Source organism: Lissotriton helveticus, chromosome 12, assembly GCF_964261635.1.
Source record: "Lissotriton helveticus chromosome 12, aLisHel1.1, whole genome shotgun sequence".
Taxonomy (NCBI): Eukaryota; Metazoa; Chordata; class Amphibia; order Caudata; family Salamandridae; genus Lissotriton; species Lissotriton helveticus.
Genome location: NC_136073.1, coordinates 887,288,475 through 887,304,032, shown reverse-complemented (window position 1 = coordinate 887,304,032; position 15,558 = coordinate 887,288,475). Strand labels below are relative to the sequence as shown.

Below are 15,558 nucleotides of genomic sequence, written 5' to 3'. Positions count from 1 at the left end.
ATGAACAACTGAATGTAGAGGTAGGGACCCCATCTAATATATGGCAAGAGTTCACCGAAGACCAAGCCAGATAAACTACCAAAGACAGTTGTATGAGATTCATCAAAGACACAAATGTGGCAATGGAGACAACACCAAAGACTACGCTACACAAGCAGGCAAGAAGAGAGGTAGGAGACGCATCAAAAACACAACTAGGTGAGCAGACCATTCTAAAATCAAGCTAGACGAACAGTCAAAGACACGAGGAGATATTAGGATCAAGCTAAATGAGCTACCAAGGATTGAGATAGGAGATCAAGTAACCAGACACGTAGAAAAGGTCACCGAAACCCAAGTTAAATAAGCCATAGAGTTGTGGCTGGGAAAATCATCATTAAAGACAACGCTAAGGAACTTCACCAAACAGCAAGCTAAATAAGCTGTAACGGACAGAGCAAGGATAGCAACCAAGGGCCCAGCATTGAGACTATCAGCAAGCCAGGACAGAGCAAGACAGTCATGAAAAGCATGACAAAAAAATAATAATCAATGAACAAACACGACGAAAAGGGAAGGAAGGTGACAGGACACGGACCAAAAAGAAAACGTAGAAGCCATTAGGGACATAACTAAATATTCATCCGAGACCAAACTATTTGAGCCACCAAAGACAGACCAGGGAGATACATCATAGACTCATATAGATGAGTTCACTGATTATCTAGGTAGGTGACCCGCGAAGGACAGATCGACAGAAAGAAAGCCAGGAAGAGAGCTAAAAGAGCCACCAAGGATAAAGCTGAGAGAGATATTAATGACACATCAAAAAGAACTAATCATAAACCATGCCAGGCCCCCAAAAGGATAGAGGTAGGAGTACTAACAAGGATAGGGCTGGTTGACCCATCAAATGCTGACCAGATGGAAGACTTGTTACGGTCTTGGTGACCAAGGTCAAGAATCTCAGGTGTTGCCTTGTGACGCAAAACAGCAGCATAGACTGCACATCAGGAGAAAGGAGGAGACAAGGAACCATCTGGAGCACCAGTGCAGTCCAGGTCAGTCAACCTTCATGCCTCCTTCACTTCGCAAAAGAAGCTGAAACCAATCTCTTCAAACACCTCACCACAGGGTAACCATCTGCCTGCTGAACTACCCTTGAAGAGTTCCCACCCCTTTCTGCCCAACCCATCCTGCTCCCTTCCTCAGATCTGCCACCCGCCAGCCTTAATTTAACTCCCCTCTGCGATCTCAAATTCTTGCCAATGTATCCACGCTACCATCCCTTTTTCTGTACTCCCACCTGTAAAATCCAATTTAGTGTACAACGTTCCTTAGTTTTGTGGCTCAGTTGGCGCTGTATAAATCACATACATAGATACATGCAGGCCCTTCATCATGCGACTTACGGCAGAATGTCTCGTTCCTCCAGGGTCCGAGGGTGACGTTTCTCTGCTGGCACAAGTTGACATAGGACTCCAGCGCTTTGCACAGCTCCTGCTTGTTGCCATCCAGCTCGCACATGTCGTACACGCAGTCTTTGAAGAAGGTCTGCATGGATATAATATGATGAGGGAGATTCTTTGTCCTGCCTTAATATGGGTAACATTTTATAGTTTCTATACATTTAGGGCACAATCCTTGCGTGACAGTCATTGTAGGTAGGGCTGGAAATGCCTTTAGTCCTAGATTAGAGCATCGATGGCTCAGCCTCAAGGCCTGCATTCTAAAGCTGGTTTCTGTTAGGCCTGTGTGTTTTCATCCACATACAGTTTAAAAAATAGTAAGACAGTGAGGCAAGAGGTGAAACCACAGGACAATTCTGCCTTGGAGTGCATGCTTCCATGGTTAGTGCTATGCACTGCCAGGCAGGAGGTCTGATGCTCAATACCCACTCTTCTTCACCAGACAAGGCAGATGGATTGACCTCAACTACATCCAGTGACTTTAAGGAAGTGATGTGGCATTGATCCCCAGCAAAAGCAGAAGAAAGGGAGGGAGAAGGAGGAAAACAAAGGCTAGGTCGGCCTCCTAACAACGTAACATAACAGTAGGAACCCAATGTACTGGATTCAGAGACCTAGCTTGTGTGATGGTCACTGATCAGATTTTGTCAGAATAGACCAATGAGAAAGAAAAATTTCTTTCTAGTGTCCCCTCACTCACCGGGGTTTCCCCACGGTGAAATGCTTCATCATTGGGGCCATCCCAGTTCTCTACGAAAAGGGGTGTGCTGCGACTTGCGAATTACGTAGGAGCACTTAGTTGTGAAAGACTATGTGTGGTGTAAGTGAGATAGTGGTGGAGTGGGTGTGTGTGATTAAAAATACCGTGCTAGTGGGCCTCAACAGATTTATTAAGCTCCTAGGTTGGTATGTTAAAATGGGGTTTGACACTGCAATTTAACCTGTAGTGAGGATTAAATCAGTGTTCGGTCGACATGTTTCAAGCTCCCCAAGGCTTTTCATCAGGACCATACAGGGACCAGCCCTGTATTTACCACTCCTATGAGCCCCTATTTGGGGTGTGTGAATGTATTCAATAAAATAATCTATAACGCTGTCAATTCTAAAACATGCGTTTCATACATACGTTTGTACTGTTTCGTTGTTTCTGAAAAAAGAATGACACATGGTTAGTGGCAAACTGGCCCTTTTTTAGGAAGAAAGGGTGTCACACAATTTGCACGCTTCATATCCGAGAATATGGTGTCCGTTTTGCACCTTATTGGTGCGTGCAGGCTCTCAAGTCTAGTGCATAGTAAAATACTGAAGGTGTAAAAAAACGTGGTTGTGGATTCACACAAATAAACAACTCAAGACTGAATGTGCTTAAGGACTAATGACACATAAAACACAGATCTCTTTGTGGCAGCAGCTGCATATTTACATGTATTGGTGCCTAATAGCACTGCATGGTCGCTGGTAGGGGGCAGGATCGCCTTATGGAAACATTGCTGTCAATTTGGAAAAAGGACGAGAAAAGGTCAATATGCGTCTGCCTTGTTCCTAAGATAGAACTCACGGTCAATTTAGAAAATTTCGGGACCTTCACGTCGTGCAACAAGTAGCAGTACTTACTTCCTTCAAGGAGAAACCGCACGGAAATACCTAGTTGTTACCCCTCCGACCGCATCTTGAAGCCGGTTCGGCGAGGAATGTATTTAAGAGATTGCATGCAGCTGCTGCCACAAAGAGATCTGAGTTTTATGTGTCGTTAGTCCCTAGTCACATTAAGTCTTGTGTTGTTTATTTGTGTGAATCCACAACCACGTTTTTTTACACCTTCAGTATTTTACTATGCACTAGACTTGAGAGCCTGCACGCACCAATAAGGTGCAAAACGGACACCATATTCTCGGATATGAAGCGTGAAAAATGTGTGACACCCTTTCTTCCTAAAAAAGGGCCAGTTTGCCACTAACCATGTGTCATTCTTTTTTCAGAAACAACGAAACAGTACAAACGTATGTATGAAACACATGTTTTAGAATTGACAGCGTTATAGATTATTTTATTGAATAAATTCGCACACCCCAAATAGGGGCTCATAGGAGTGATAAATACAGGGCTGGTCCCTGTATGGTCCTGATGAAAAGCCTTGGGGAGCTTGAAACATGTCGACCGAACACTGATTTAATCCTCATTACAGGTTAAATTGCAGTGTCAAACCCCATTGTAACATACCAACCTAGGAGCTTAATAAATCTGTTGAGGCCCACTAGCACGGTATTTTTAATCACACACACCCACTCCACCACTATCTCACTTACACCACACATAGTCTGTCACAACCAAGTGCTCCTACGTAATTCGCAAGTCGCAGCACACCCCTTTTCGTAGAGAACTGGGATGGCCTCAATGATGAAGCATGTCACCGTGGGGAAACCCCGGTGAGTGAGGGGACACTAGAAAGAAATTTTTCTTTCTCATTGGTCTATTCTGCCAAAATCTGATCAGTGACCATCACACAAGCTAGGTCTCTGAATCCAGTACATTGGGTTCCTACTGTTATTGATCCCCAGCAGCCATCTGGTGCATGACCTATGCTGACTTCTGGATACTCATGTCTTAACATTCCGTATGATGATGTCATCAAAATTCTCTGTCACACAGCAATGATATCACAATACTGTCAGCCGCTGCTGGAGTCTGGCTATCCAAACACATTAGGATGCCAACAGTCATGTGATAGAGTGTTTTAGTTTGAATGTTGGGGTGAGGGGGGTCATTGGGGCAGTTTCAGGTGTGTTTTCATCAGGGACATCTACATTGCTGGCTAGATTTTGCTGAATAAATGACAAATCCATGCACACAAAAATACACACCAGATGCCTAAAGAATTCATCTTCAAGATCAGAGTGGTAATCATACAAGACAACCCACTGCCTGTTCCCCAGACACTTGTTGCACCTTTAAACTGGACCTGGTTACCAAGAGTAGTACCTAAATATAATCAACAGCTTGCACATGTGGCCAGGCACCACTCATTCGTACATCATTCATTGATCTTCTTGTTTGTATTATAGTTAACCTGAAGGCAATGATTCCTACCAAATCTCCCTCACATGAGACTCCTCTAGTTAAAGAAAATGATACAACATATTTTCATATTCCCCTTCACCCATTGGAATACTAAGCGTGTGAGCGATCACTCTCATATCTCAAAACCCCCTTCCTTCGGGCGTTGAATGTCTGCAGGACAAACTGATGTGACACTTACATTAGGGCTGATCTTCTCATGACAGGCAGCAAAGGGTCCTTGAGGGTCCACCAGGATCCAGCAGTATTCCGGTCCCTCATACGAGTCCTGCTCATCCTCGGTGCATTCTGGGTTCACAGTGGAGCCGGTTGGTGTGCAGCTGAAGGACAAAAAAAGCACAAGCACACGCATATTTGAAGTTTAAGCTTTCCAATCCGAAGGAACTTTGGAAGGAAAAGAAAGAGTTGCACTCACTTCTTCTGGACATTCCAGCTGTTTCCAAAGTCATTGACTCCAGCCACCACTTCTGCATCCGGGGTCTTGAAGTCATTCGAAGGGAATCCGTCGTAGTCTCCACACAAGCCACACAGCTTCGACTTGTAGCTGATGAGAGAAATAACTTGATGGTTCCAGCCCGACACATGTACATTTTATTGTTACAGTCCATGTTCAAGGTTTTCTTTGTATTCAAGCTCATGGTACTTACTCGCTGGTCACCTTCACGTCCGTGTAGTGATTACCGTCATACCGGACGACGAGGCCAAAATCTGTCTGAACCACCACATACTTCCCAGACGATGAGACGGATAGTCCTGGCACAGGGTGGATGGGGATGTTTACAGTTGTTTCATTGATCTAAAAATGAATACCATGTGTTAGCTTGTACAGCACAACTACTGCAACAGCTTGGTATGTTGGTCCTTGCATGACTCATAAAAAATAGGCAATTGGAAAGACTATACAAAACTCTAGCACAAGCAATCATGGGTACAAAGGTTGAATTAACAGTCCAGTAATACACATTGTACAAAGTTGGTCCTCCTTGCTTAGGTTATGTCTCTCTTTTTATTGTTTTCATCCTGTTTAGAATCTTTTCTTGTTTCTGTAGCCAACACGTGTTTCGTCCTAGAGAGAGTACCCCAAGACTACTTTAGAGCTGCATGCTTGCTGTTCACTAAATCTGAAGAATCCTGCATGCCGATTCTAATTCCAACCCGGCCGTCATAATTAATGTTGTGACAAATTGATGTCCATCAAACAACAGAAAGCCCCTGTGAATAACTTCATAATTTCTTTGGAGTTTGTAAGCCCCTTCACAATTCCTTTGATATCCATCAAAATTAGTCAATCCTTGTAACCTGAAGCTGCAAGTCGTGTACATATGGAGAGTACCAAGCAAGCCAGAAGAAAATCTCAGCAGTCAATCCCTGCTCACAGGCTTCCTAATACCAGTTTCCTTGTCAGAGCTGTGCCCATATCTTCTTAATCTGGAAATGTCTCCATAAATGTATATTCAGGCAGTGCGAGTACTTGGAAAGACTAGTCAATAAAACTGTTACAGACTATTGATTATAAATCCAACATTTTTTAGGTTTTTAAAGTGATGGAGATTTTCATGTATGCAGGAATGGAGACATGTATGAAGGATCTGTCACCGCAGACATTGTGGAATCCAGATTTGAAGAATACAAAGGGTTTCCCAAGATCCGAGTGAACTGCCTGGGCTATCAGCAAGTTAAGTTGCCGCGGTAAGAGTGCATGTAAGTTGAGGTAAGTGTAAGTAGAGGTTGTGGCATTAAGCACACCAAGATGGTAGCAGACTAGAAAGGATGCTACTCTCTAGGCAGATGCATGATAACAAAGATATACCATTGCATCATAAGATGGGTTACAGCCTACTCTTGGAAGGACCAAGACCAGGGAAATCATTGCAGAGTTCAGCTCAAGATCACCATAGGTTCCTCACAGAAGGGGTGCAGTTAGAGTATGAGTCACATTCTTCTGACCAGAGCTCAGGCATCCAACAGTTTTCTGCTGCGCTAATTGGAAGACACGCAATTTAGCAAGAATTTAATAACAATTTGTTAGCATCCCCACAAAGATGTGTGACATGCATTTGTTTCAAGTCGCGTTTAGGTTCTCTAAAGCTAATGAGACGTCAGGATGATTTGCATATTACGTATGGAACTATAGCAGATTCAACCACACATCCTGATGATATGACATAGTGATGGAGCCCTAAGCATGTATATATATCTTTAAAAGAATGGGCAATAGTCCTTGTGCACCTGCGGATATTCTACAGACGGCGTATACTCGGCCAACAATAGACGAGACAGTAAAGACAAGACTCTCTCAAATGGAAGTCCAGAAATCAGACACTGGACTAAACGACTCTCTACAACAATGTGGGTCTCTCGTGGTACCAGAGCCGGTGCCCAACTGAGGGTGGAGATGACTTGGGCAGGGCATTCTGTGTGGAGCGCTTGACTGGTTCTCAGGATCTGATGCCTTAGCAAGGTGGGTCGAGAAGCTGATGAGTTTACAGACAACTGTGAATGCTGAAGTACCACTTTTTAAAACAATCTGGCAAGAAGTGAGAGTCACACCAAACTAATAAGGTAATAGGGCAGCTTGGGAGAGTTAAGAGAGGAATTTTCAGTAACCAGAGAATTGAAGCTGTCTTTGCCCCTTGGCTCCCAGACTTTTTTCAAACCAGCCCAGAGATCACCGATGATTCTAGACCACAATAAAGACCTTAATTTCTTCTTGCTTTAGGGCTCTATGGCCAAGGGGCACTGCATGGGTTGATTGATCTGTATTTTTACTAGGAGTGCACTGATATTCAGGTTTAGTGTCTCTGCTCCCAAAGATAGGCTGCTAATGTTTTATGGAAGGCTGGGAGGTACAAATCTAATGGAGAACCAGCAATTATTTCTTCTTTTTGATCAGCTTATAATATTACAAAGTCTACTGGGTCATCCTGATGGAGTTCAGGTCCTGGGCCAAGGGGTTTTTAGAGGAGTATGAAAGAGGGGAAAAAAGGATGTGTGATAACGAAGAAGTAATTTCACAGAGCAGCATTTTACCTGGACAATACCGTTCTTTAGCAAGGCCACCACCACCCCGTACACCTCCACGTACACGGCCTTGATGTACGTCACGGTAAGGAGACCCCAGCGGTGCTCATTTGCAGCATAGACTGCAAACGGGGTCTGGCTTGTGTTGCAGGGCTGGGCCAGAACATAGGTACAGTTGCCGTGAAAGTCGTACTTCTTCTTGTCAAAAGTTGTGTAATGAGGATCACCGGAGACGATACAGGTGGAAGAATCTGCAGATCCAGAAGTAGGTCATTAGTACTAGTGAGCAGAAGACACCTACAAATGGAGTAGAGGCAATGAGGGCTTACAGGCAAAGAAAGACTTACCTTTTGGGAAACAACCCTGCACCCCAGTGTGGTTGGAGCAGTACTCATCGAGAGCACAGCTGTTCTCCCGGCACTTGACGGTGTAGTCAGGAAGGCACTGGCACAACTCTTTGCAGTCGCCAGAATAAATCACCTCACCAGGCTGGAAAAACAGAGAATGGAGGGTGAAAACCATATTGAAAAATGGGCGAGACTGTCTTCCATAGAAAAGTCATAGGACCACCCATTCCACGCAATTACTGGACATAGCTGAGGGAGGCCACCTATTCCTGGTGCATGTCCAAATCCCTAGGTCTGGAATGTCGTCAACCTTAGATGTCCCTTTGGGGTCCCTTTCTCAGAGAAGCTTTTAGTGGGAGTGGTGGGTAGGATTGTTTTCTAAGCTGAAAAGCTTCGCCAAAGACTACTTCTAATAGTTGCATTGTGCCATATCCCACGGAAGGAAATGGCATGGAGCTACTAATGGAAAATTCATCTCACTTGCTAAAGCAAAGGTCTCAACAGCAGATCTGTAGAAGACACACATCTCATGGTCCGAACGAAGTGCATGTTGGAAACAGTTCTGAAGATGCATCATCAGTTCTTTTATATCATGTAGATAACATTGCGCAAAACTGTGCTTGGGACAACTGTCCTGTGCTTTATGCTTGTTCTTTGTTTTCCACATGTGTTTGTGTAATGTAACTCCTGCCATCAATTCTCCTCACACTGAGGTTGTTATGGGAGACCCATTGGGTTGACCACTCAAACCATCCTAAGCCAGTCTAGCAAACACATCTGACACTTCCAATCCTTTTCAGAAGACTCAGGAAAGCAGGAAAGGAAAGAGCTATGGGTGTGGCATGGGTCTTAGGGGGGAGGCTAAAAATGCCAGATGCATTTATAAACACACACGTTTAACTCCATATTGACTCTTAGGATTGATAAAAGTGCATTGGGAGTGAATTAATATTGAAATTACTCCTGAATATAGAGATTTTAAGAAGCAAAACATTTTTGCCTGAAAATTGAAAAAAAAAATTCTCTTGTAACCCTCAGTACAACAGAAAATAGTAAGCCTTAATAATAATTACAGAATAACTATTGCACCGACATTGTCATGCCGAGAATATGTCCTTTGTGACTCCCACTAAGGAAAGGCGACTTATTCAGAATTTATCGACTGATTTTTATCTACCAAAAGGAAAGCATGGTGGAGAACATCAGCTGGTGTATTCCAATTGTGAATTCTGCTCTTTCCTCCAAAAATAGGAAGATTTTCAAGGGCCACAAAACACTAAGGGCCGTAATATGAGTACGGCGATCCTGGGACTGCTGTACTCGTGGTGGCTGTCCGACTGCCACCACTGACAGTATGCCTGCCGTATTAGGAGTGTGGGTGTAGGACCATCTCGAGACCGCCGCCTCCGCCTGTCTCAAGGTTCCCGCAGCGGTCTGCAAATGGCCTGAATATGCTGGTGGTGCCGATACCAGCACCAACAAGTATATTACAACTTGCATGTCCACTGCCCTTTTCATGGTGGGGACCCCGCCATGAAAATGGTGGTGAATATGCAGGTAAGGATGCCCTAACAGGGCACCCAGCTGAATCTGGGCCGGGGGTGCATGCGGGGTGGCATATGTGGTGCAGCCCTGGAATTGCACCCTCGTTCCAGCACAGTGGAGCATGCTCAGCATAGTATATGCCACACCGTGCAGGAACGTGCTGCAGGCACTGTCATGGTGGCGGTATGACGTTTAGGCTCTCCTATGAGCCCAACACAGCCAACACCATAAGACTGCTGCAGCACCGCACAGTCATAATCTGGCGGGTGGGCTCACCAGGGCTTGCCGGTGTTTCTGGGACCGACGCAGTGGTGGTCCCATTGGAAGACCGCCAAACTCGTAATAAGGCCCTAAATCAGCCCTTACAGCTCCCCGTCCCGACTCTCTACAGCGAAGGCCATGACATACCTGGTACTGCTCCCCTCTGAAGATGCAGCCGCAGTCCCTCTCCTTGATACACTGACCCCCGTGCAACACAAAGCCAGCGTCGCACTGGCAGCCCTCCACGCATGGTCGGTCGCATGGTCCGGGGCGAGGATCGCGGCAGGTGGCGGTGCAGGCAGAGCCGCAGGGGTGGTGGTGGCTGTTTGGGGGGCATGTAACAGCTGGAGGGAGCAGGGAACAAGACAATGATGTATATAAAAGAAACTAGATTTGAACCTGGCTTTACAAATCATATTCCATAAATTCCAACATCAGAGTGCCAAGAACATCAAAAATATGTAAAACAAATGTGATCAATGTTCAGTTCTATCAGATTCTTGGTCAAGTATTGGCATTTGATAAGTATACATTCTCCTTCAGTGAGATTTTTCTGTCCAAATGTAGATGTAGGAAGCATCAATACTACATTCCCTCTGGGAAAACTGTCCTTGCTTCAGGCTTACACCCCACTGTGTTTTTTCATCATCGTCAACTCAAGCAGACGGTTCTCTTGGATAAATAATGCACAGATTTGAGAGCACACAGTATGGGCAGGCATGCAGAGAATTAAACTGAATAAAAATAAAAATAAATAAAAATAATAACAAGAGGCAGTTTTAAGGCCACAATCAGGATATGTCAACATCTGGTGGCATTACTAACAATGTATAAAAATTACAGGGAATCATAAAATGTATTGAAGCAAGTGCAAGCAATGCTCTGATCCTTATACCGTATTGTCTATACGGAGGGCGGCCCCAGCTCAGTGTGTTAAGCAGGCTGTGCTTGCCTCTTTCCTATTTCCACTTACAGACACAACCTGCAAGAAGAGCTGGTTCTTGGTTGACACACACTTCCTAAAACTCAAGCCAAGAATGAGATTGTTTCATCCTAATCGGGTGATAGATATGCGTGCATATCCAACATCTGATCAGCTCTTGACAGGTTTCAATCTACACATGGCTAGCTAAGCCTGGCATCCTCTTGAGAGTAATGCATTAAGAACCATTAAAGCCTTCATTCCAAGGGCCTCCTTGACACTGATGGGGTTACAGGCCTCATCGGGATTCCTGTTCGACCCGGAGATCTGATCAAAGCCGCTGAGATCTCCATGGTTGAGCAATCTCAGAATAGGCAGTATGTCTGCCCCATACTGAGTTACAGATATCCCTGGAAGCAGTAACTTCAAAGTAGGGATTTAAAGTGCTTAGAAATGGCAAACCAAGTAGTAAGCACTCTGAATACAACTATATACACAGTTGTCTAAGCTGGGTGGGAAATAGTAAATGTGCCTAATAATAAGTCAAATAGACATCAATACAATAAGAAGGTAGATAGACCACATTTAAGAGGATTACCTGCAAATCAATGTTGGATCTATTTCCCGCATGACTACAAGGGTAACAATGACACTTAGTTTAAGCCCACTATTTCCCCTATGAGAGAATTTTGTGTGATTTTATTAATCATTTGCTCATTTTAATTTGCTCAACGCTTGGAATTACACCATGAAATTTTGAAACTCTCCACAAGAGATTACAGCGCTCACACTTTCTGCAGATAACTACACTTTGCACATTTATGCTAAACACGTAGGGATTCTGCACGTTGACCTGAAAATCTGATCTTTCAGCAAAATCCTGCACAAGTGACAGGAACTGAGAACATTCTGCCATTTGTAGTACAAAAGGACCAGAACTGAGGTGTCCTTCCTAGTGTTGTCATAAATTCTCTGCCCCGGTGACCACTTGATGAGACATGCTGTTTAGATACAAACAGTCAGGCAGGAGCACGACACGTATGCAGGTAATAATGTCACTTACGGCAGAAGGTGTCGTTCCTCCAGGGTCTTAAGGTGACGTTTCTCTCCTGGCACTCGTTGACGTAGGACTCCAGCGCCTCGCACAGCGGTCGCTGGCCTGGACCCAGCTCGCACATGTCGTACACGCAGTCTTTGAAGAAGGTCTAACACAAGTGGAAAGAGTGAAATATGTATTTGGATTCGAAGTTTCTTGAATGGCCTTTTTTATGTCTAATGATGCTCTTTTTGCTGATGGTTACAGTAAATGTAAATGTAGTAAATGTAGTATACTTGTAAAGCGCACAGCTGCCCCAGCAACGGGGCGTCCCGGCGCTGTATAACTCTGGGGAACCCGTCCTGGCTTTCCCTGTGGGATGGTCCCTTGCTGGGTGTCCCCAAGGTGGAGCCAGGCATCCCCGGAATTGGTGGGGCCGTTGTGGAGATTAGGCAAGCTAATGCCCAGAGTTGCCAAGTGTAACCCCTGATTAGAGTAAGCACCGAAGCGAGAATTATCGAGTCCGCTGACCAAGGTCCACGACCCTGCCGCGTCGGGAATTGAACCCTGGTCCCGGGCTGACTTCTGCTCTCAGGCCTGCCGCCTCTAACCAGTGAGCCACACTACTCCACAACAGTCAACACAGCAACTCTAAGTGAAAGAACATGTGTGGAAAATCTGCCTTCTTGGAGTGCTGAGATCACCTGGGTATCTCTGGCTCCACCTCCAATGTACACTTGCATCAAACCTCTCCTCCCTCCGTCTGTTCTACAAAACCTCTAGCTACATCCATGAAACCACATATCCAAAACACAGACCTTCCAATTATGTGCTCATTCAACCATCAAACCTTCCATTTATTGACCCATCAAACCACCTACTCAGGTCAAAAAACATGACATGGCTTTACCTATGAAATCATCTATTAAAAGCAAACCTATTTAGCGATCCATTGAACCATAAAAGCTTTCATTTGGTGCACTTCCAGCCATCAGATCTCAATGTTTGCCTTCATCATGAATGAATGCTATTTATAAAGCATGGTGGTACCCTAGTGAAGGGGCGTTAATGCTACTTAAACCAGGAGGCCACATTACAGCTGTTGAAACATCCACATTTTGATAGACTTTCTGAAAGAAGAATTATTGGGTATCAGCCTCCAGGTCAAAGGCAGGGAGTCCCACCGCTGAACCGTATGATGAAAGAAAGAGCGCCCTGCCGTAGGACGTCATCTGCATTTGGGGACTTGCAGAAGTTTGCGTGAAGAGCGCGCCCTCCAACGCATGCACACATCTTTCTCGACAGGTAAGGGGGGGCCAATGTCCAACGTGGCTTTATAGGGCAATCAGAGAGACTTGGGAGTGCATCTCTGGCCAATCGGTGGCCAATGGATCGTAGGGAGACTTGACGGAGGTCCTACAGGAGAGATTCAAGATAGCACGGGCCGCTGCATCCTGGACAGTCTGGAGTCTATCCTAAGGTATGAAGACAGTTCCAGAAAGAGGGGGTAGCGTAATCTAGGTGCAAGGTAGTCAGTGCCAGGACAGTACCTTTTGTAGCCAAGATGGGCAGATAAGGAAGAATTTACCAAATGGTTTGCAACACCAAAACATTTGGAAGCCACTGAGGTGAATGGAGTACCAAAAGGCAGATCAGAGTCGAGCAGCACCCACAGATTTCTGGCACAAGAGGGAGAGGGTAAAAGCCCCAGTGATTACGGCCATGGTCCTCGTTTATTAAAGATACATCCATGTGGGCAATCCATCCATCAACTCTTCCACCCAAGTGTCCATCCATAGAACATTCCATCTCTGATTACGTTAATATCCGTAGATCCTCTCAAGCGTGTCCCCATCGATTCAGCCTCCCATGCACTCATCCATCAAACCACTGTTCTTTGTCTCCGTTCATAAATCCTTTGAGGAGGTTCCTGTTTGTTCATCCTTCCATTTTATGTTCCCGTTCAAGAATCATTCCACTCAAATGCCATTCCATCAGAGTTCCCAGTAATGTGCCCATTCACTAATCAGACCTCGTGTTCACATCTGCGCCTCCAACCATCATCCATGCATCTACCTTGGCTTTAACCAGAATATCCAAAATATACATCTATCTACCCATCCGTTCCTTCTGGCCGACCAGCAACAACTGTTACTTTGATCTTAACTGGAGAATTTTTCTTAGTAGCCAAGTGGCCAAATGTTGTAAAGAGACTCACATTTGGGTTGATCTTGGTGTGACACGGTGCAAAAGGCCCATGAGGGTCCGTCAGGATCCCACAGTAGGCCGGGCCCTCGTAGGACTCCTGCTCCTCCTCTGTGCAGTTTGGGACTACAGTGGAGTCGGTGGCATTGCAACTGGATGGAAAAACACAAGAGACAAGATGAGCAAGAGAGCGGTACACAGAGAAACAGATGTGGGCATGGCGATGTGCGGTTCACAGAAGCCACAGACAAATCAGTGTGCAACTAGCAATCAGTGAGTACCCTCACCTGGGCTGTACATTCCAGCTGTTTCCAAACTCGTTGACGTCTGTCACCAAATCTTTATCTGGTTTCTTGAAGTCGTTAGAGGGAACTCCATCATAATCTCCACACAAGCCACACAACGCGTTCTTGTAGCTGCAATCAGAAATGACAGGTCATTCTAGCTTCGCAAACAGCAGCAGATACGATGGGACTCATTGACTGCGCTGGAACACTTGTTACTGTTTATACATTTTTGGCACTCACTCGCTTGTCACTTTCACATCTGCATAGTGGTTTCCATCATAGCGTACGACAAGCCCGAAATCAGTCTGCACCACTATGTACTTCCCAGAGGAGGAGATGGACAGCCCGGCCGCAGGGTTGGTGGGTATGTTCTCTGTAACGCCATTCACCTAAGAGGAAACCAAGATTGAGTCTCAAGGATTCCATGCAGTGAACAACACAACGTATGTTAACTTCGCAGCCCTGCACGTTACCTGAACAATGTTATTCTTCAGCAGGGCCACGACTACCCCGTACACGTCAACGTAGATGGCCTTGATGTACGACACAGTGAACGTGTTCCACCGGTACTCGTTGGCGGCATACACAGTAAATGGTGTCTGGCTGGAGTTGCAGGGCTGGGTCAAGACATAGGTGCAGTTGCCATGGAAATCGTACTTCCTCTTATCGAAAGTGGTGTAATGCGGGTCACCAGTGATAACACAAGAGGATGAATCTAGCAACAAAAAGCAGTCCATTGGTATCAGTCAGCCGAAGATTTCAAAGAGTGACGAGGAAAGTTGAACGTGTTCAGACCATGCACCACTTACCTTTGGGGAAGCAGCCCTGGACCCCGGTGTGGTTGGAGCAGTACTCGTCCGGTGCACAGCTACTGTCGATGCACTTTGTGTTGTTGTTGGCAAGACATTGGCACACCTCCTTGCAGGCATCAGAGAAGATGACCTCACCAGGCTAGGAATCATAAAACAGATTGAAAGCACAACAAGGAAGAAGAAGCACTGTACACAATTAATGGGGGGAAGACTGGGGTAATTTGAACATTTGTATTTACTTCACATGCTCCCGCTGCCTTATACGTTGAGATACTCAGCCAAAGCAGAATAGGCAATACATGGTCAAAGTGCCACAAGTCTAGGGATTTGCAAAAGTCCTGGGGTTTGAAACACAGACTCTGAGATTCAGATTTGATAGAGACATTTGTGCTCGGGCAGTGACCAGCACTGGTCCAGAACGGACCGGCATCTCGGAAGAGAGGTCTGTGGTTTATTACTAAGGCAGGTTTATGACAAGCATTGGACATAATCTATGTTATGAATTCTGATAGATTCAGTAAGCTGATCTTACATTAGGCACTTGAAAGTCCGACTCATAAGGTCAACTAAAGCAGTTACTCAAAATAACTGTGTCTGAT

At 45.3% G+C, this 15,558-nt stretch overlaps 1 protein-coding gene across 1 annotated transcript in view; it reads right to left on the bottom strand.

Moving 5' to 3' along the window:
- The window catches only part of LOC144797757 (IgGFc-binding protein-like), a 283,418-nt gene that overhangs the window by 129,481 nt on the left and 138,379 nt on the right, over window positions 1–15,558 (bottom strand). Inside the window, exons 47-59 of the mRNA XM_078668518.1 lie at window positions 14,957–15,098; window positions 14,621–14,862; window positions 14,388–14,536; window positions 14,148–14,276; window positions 13,874–14,012; window positions 11,683–11,824; window positions 9,845–10,041; window positions 7,892–8,033; window positions 7,554–7,795; window positions 5,171–5,319; window positions 4,939–5,067; window positions 4,705–4,843; window positions 1,392–1,533 (exon numbers count right to left, since the gene is read on the bottom strand). Of these exons, the coding sequence (XP_078524644.1) occupies window positions 1,392–1,533; window positions 4,705–4,843; window positions 4,939–5,067; window positions 5,171–5,319; window positions 7,554–7,795; window positions 7,892–8,033; window positions 9,845–10,041; window positions 11,683–11,824; window positions 13,874–14,012; window positions 14,148–14,276; window positions 14,388–14,536; window positions 14,621–14,862; window positions 14,957–15,098 (2,083 nt within the window). The remainder of the gene's footprint in view (window positions 1–1,391; window positions 1,534–4,704; window positions 4,844–4,938; window positions 5,068–5,170; window positions 5,320–7,553; window positions 7,796–7,891; window positions 8,034–9,844; window positions 10,042–11,682; window positions 11,825–13,873; window positions 14,013–14,147; window positions 14,277–14,387; window positions 14,537–14,620; window positions 14,863–14,956; window positions 15,099–15,558) is intronic.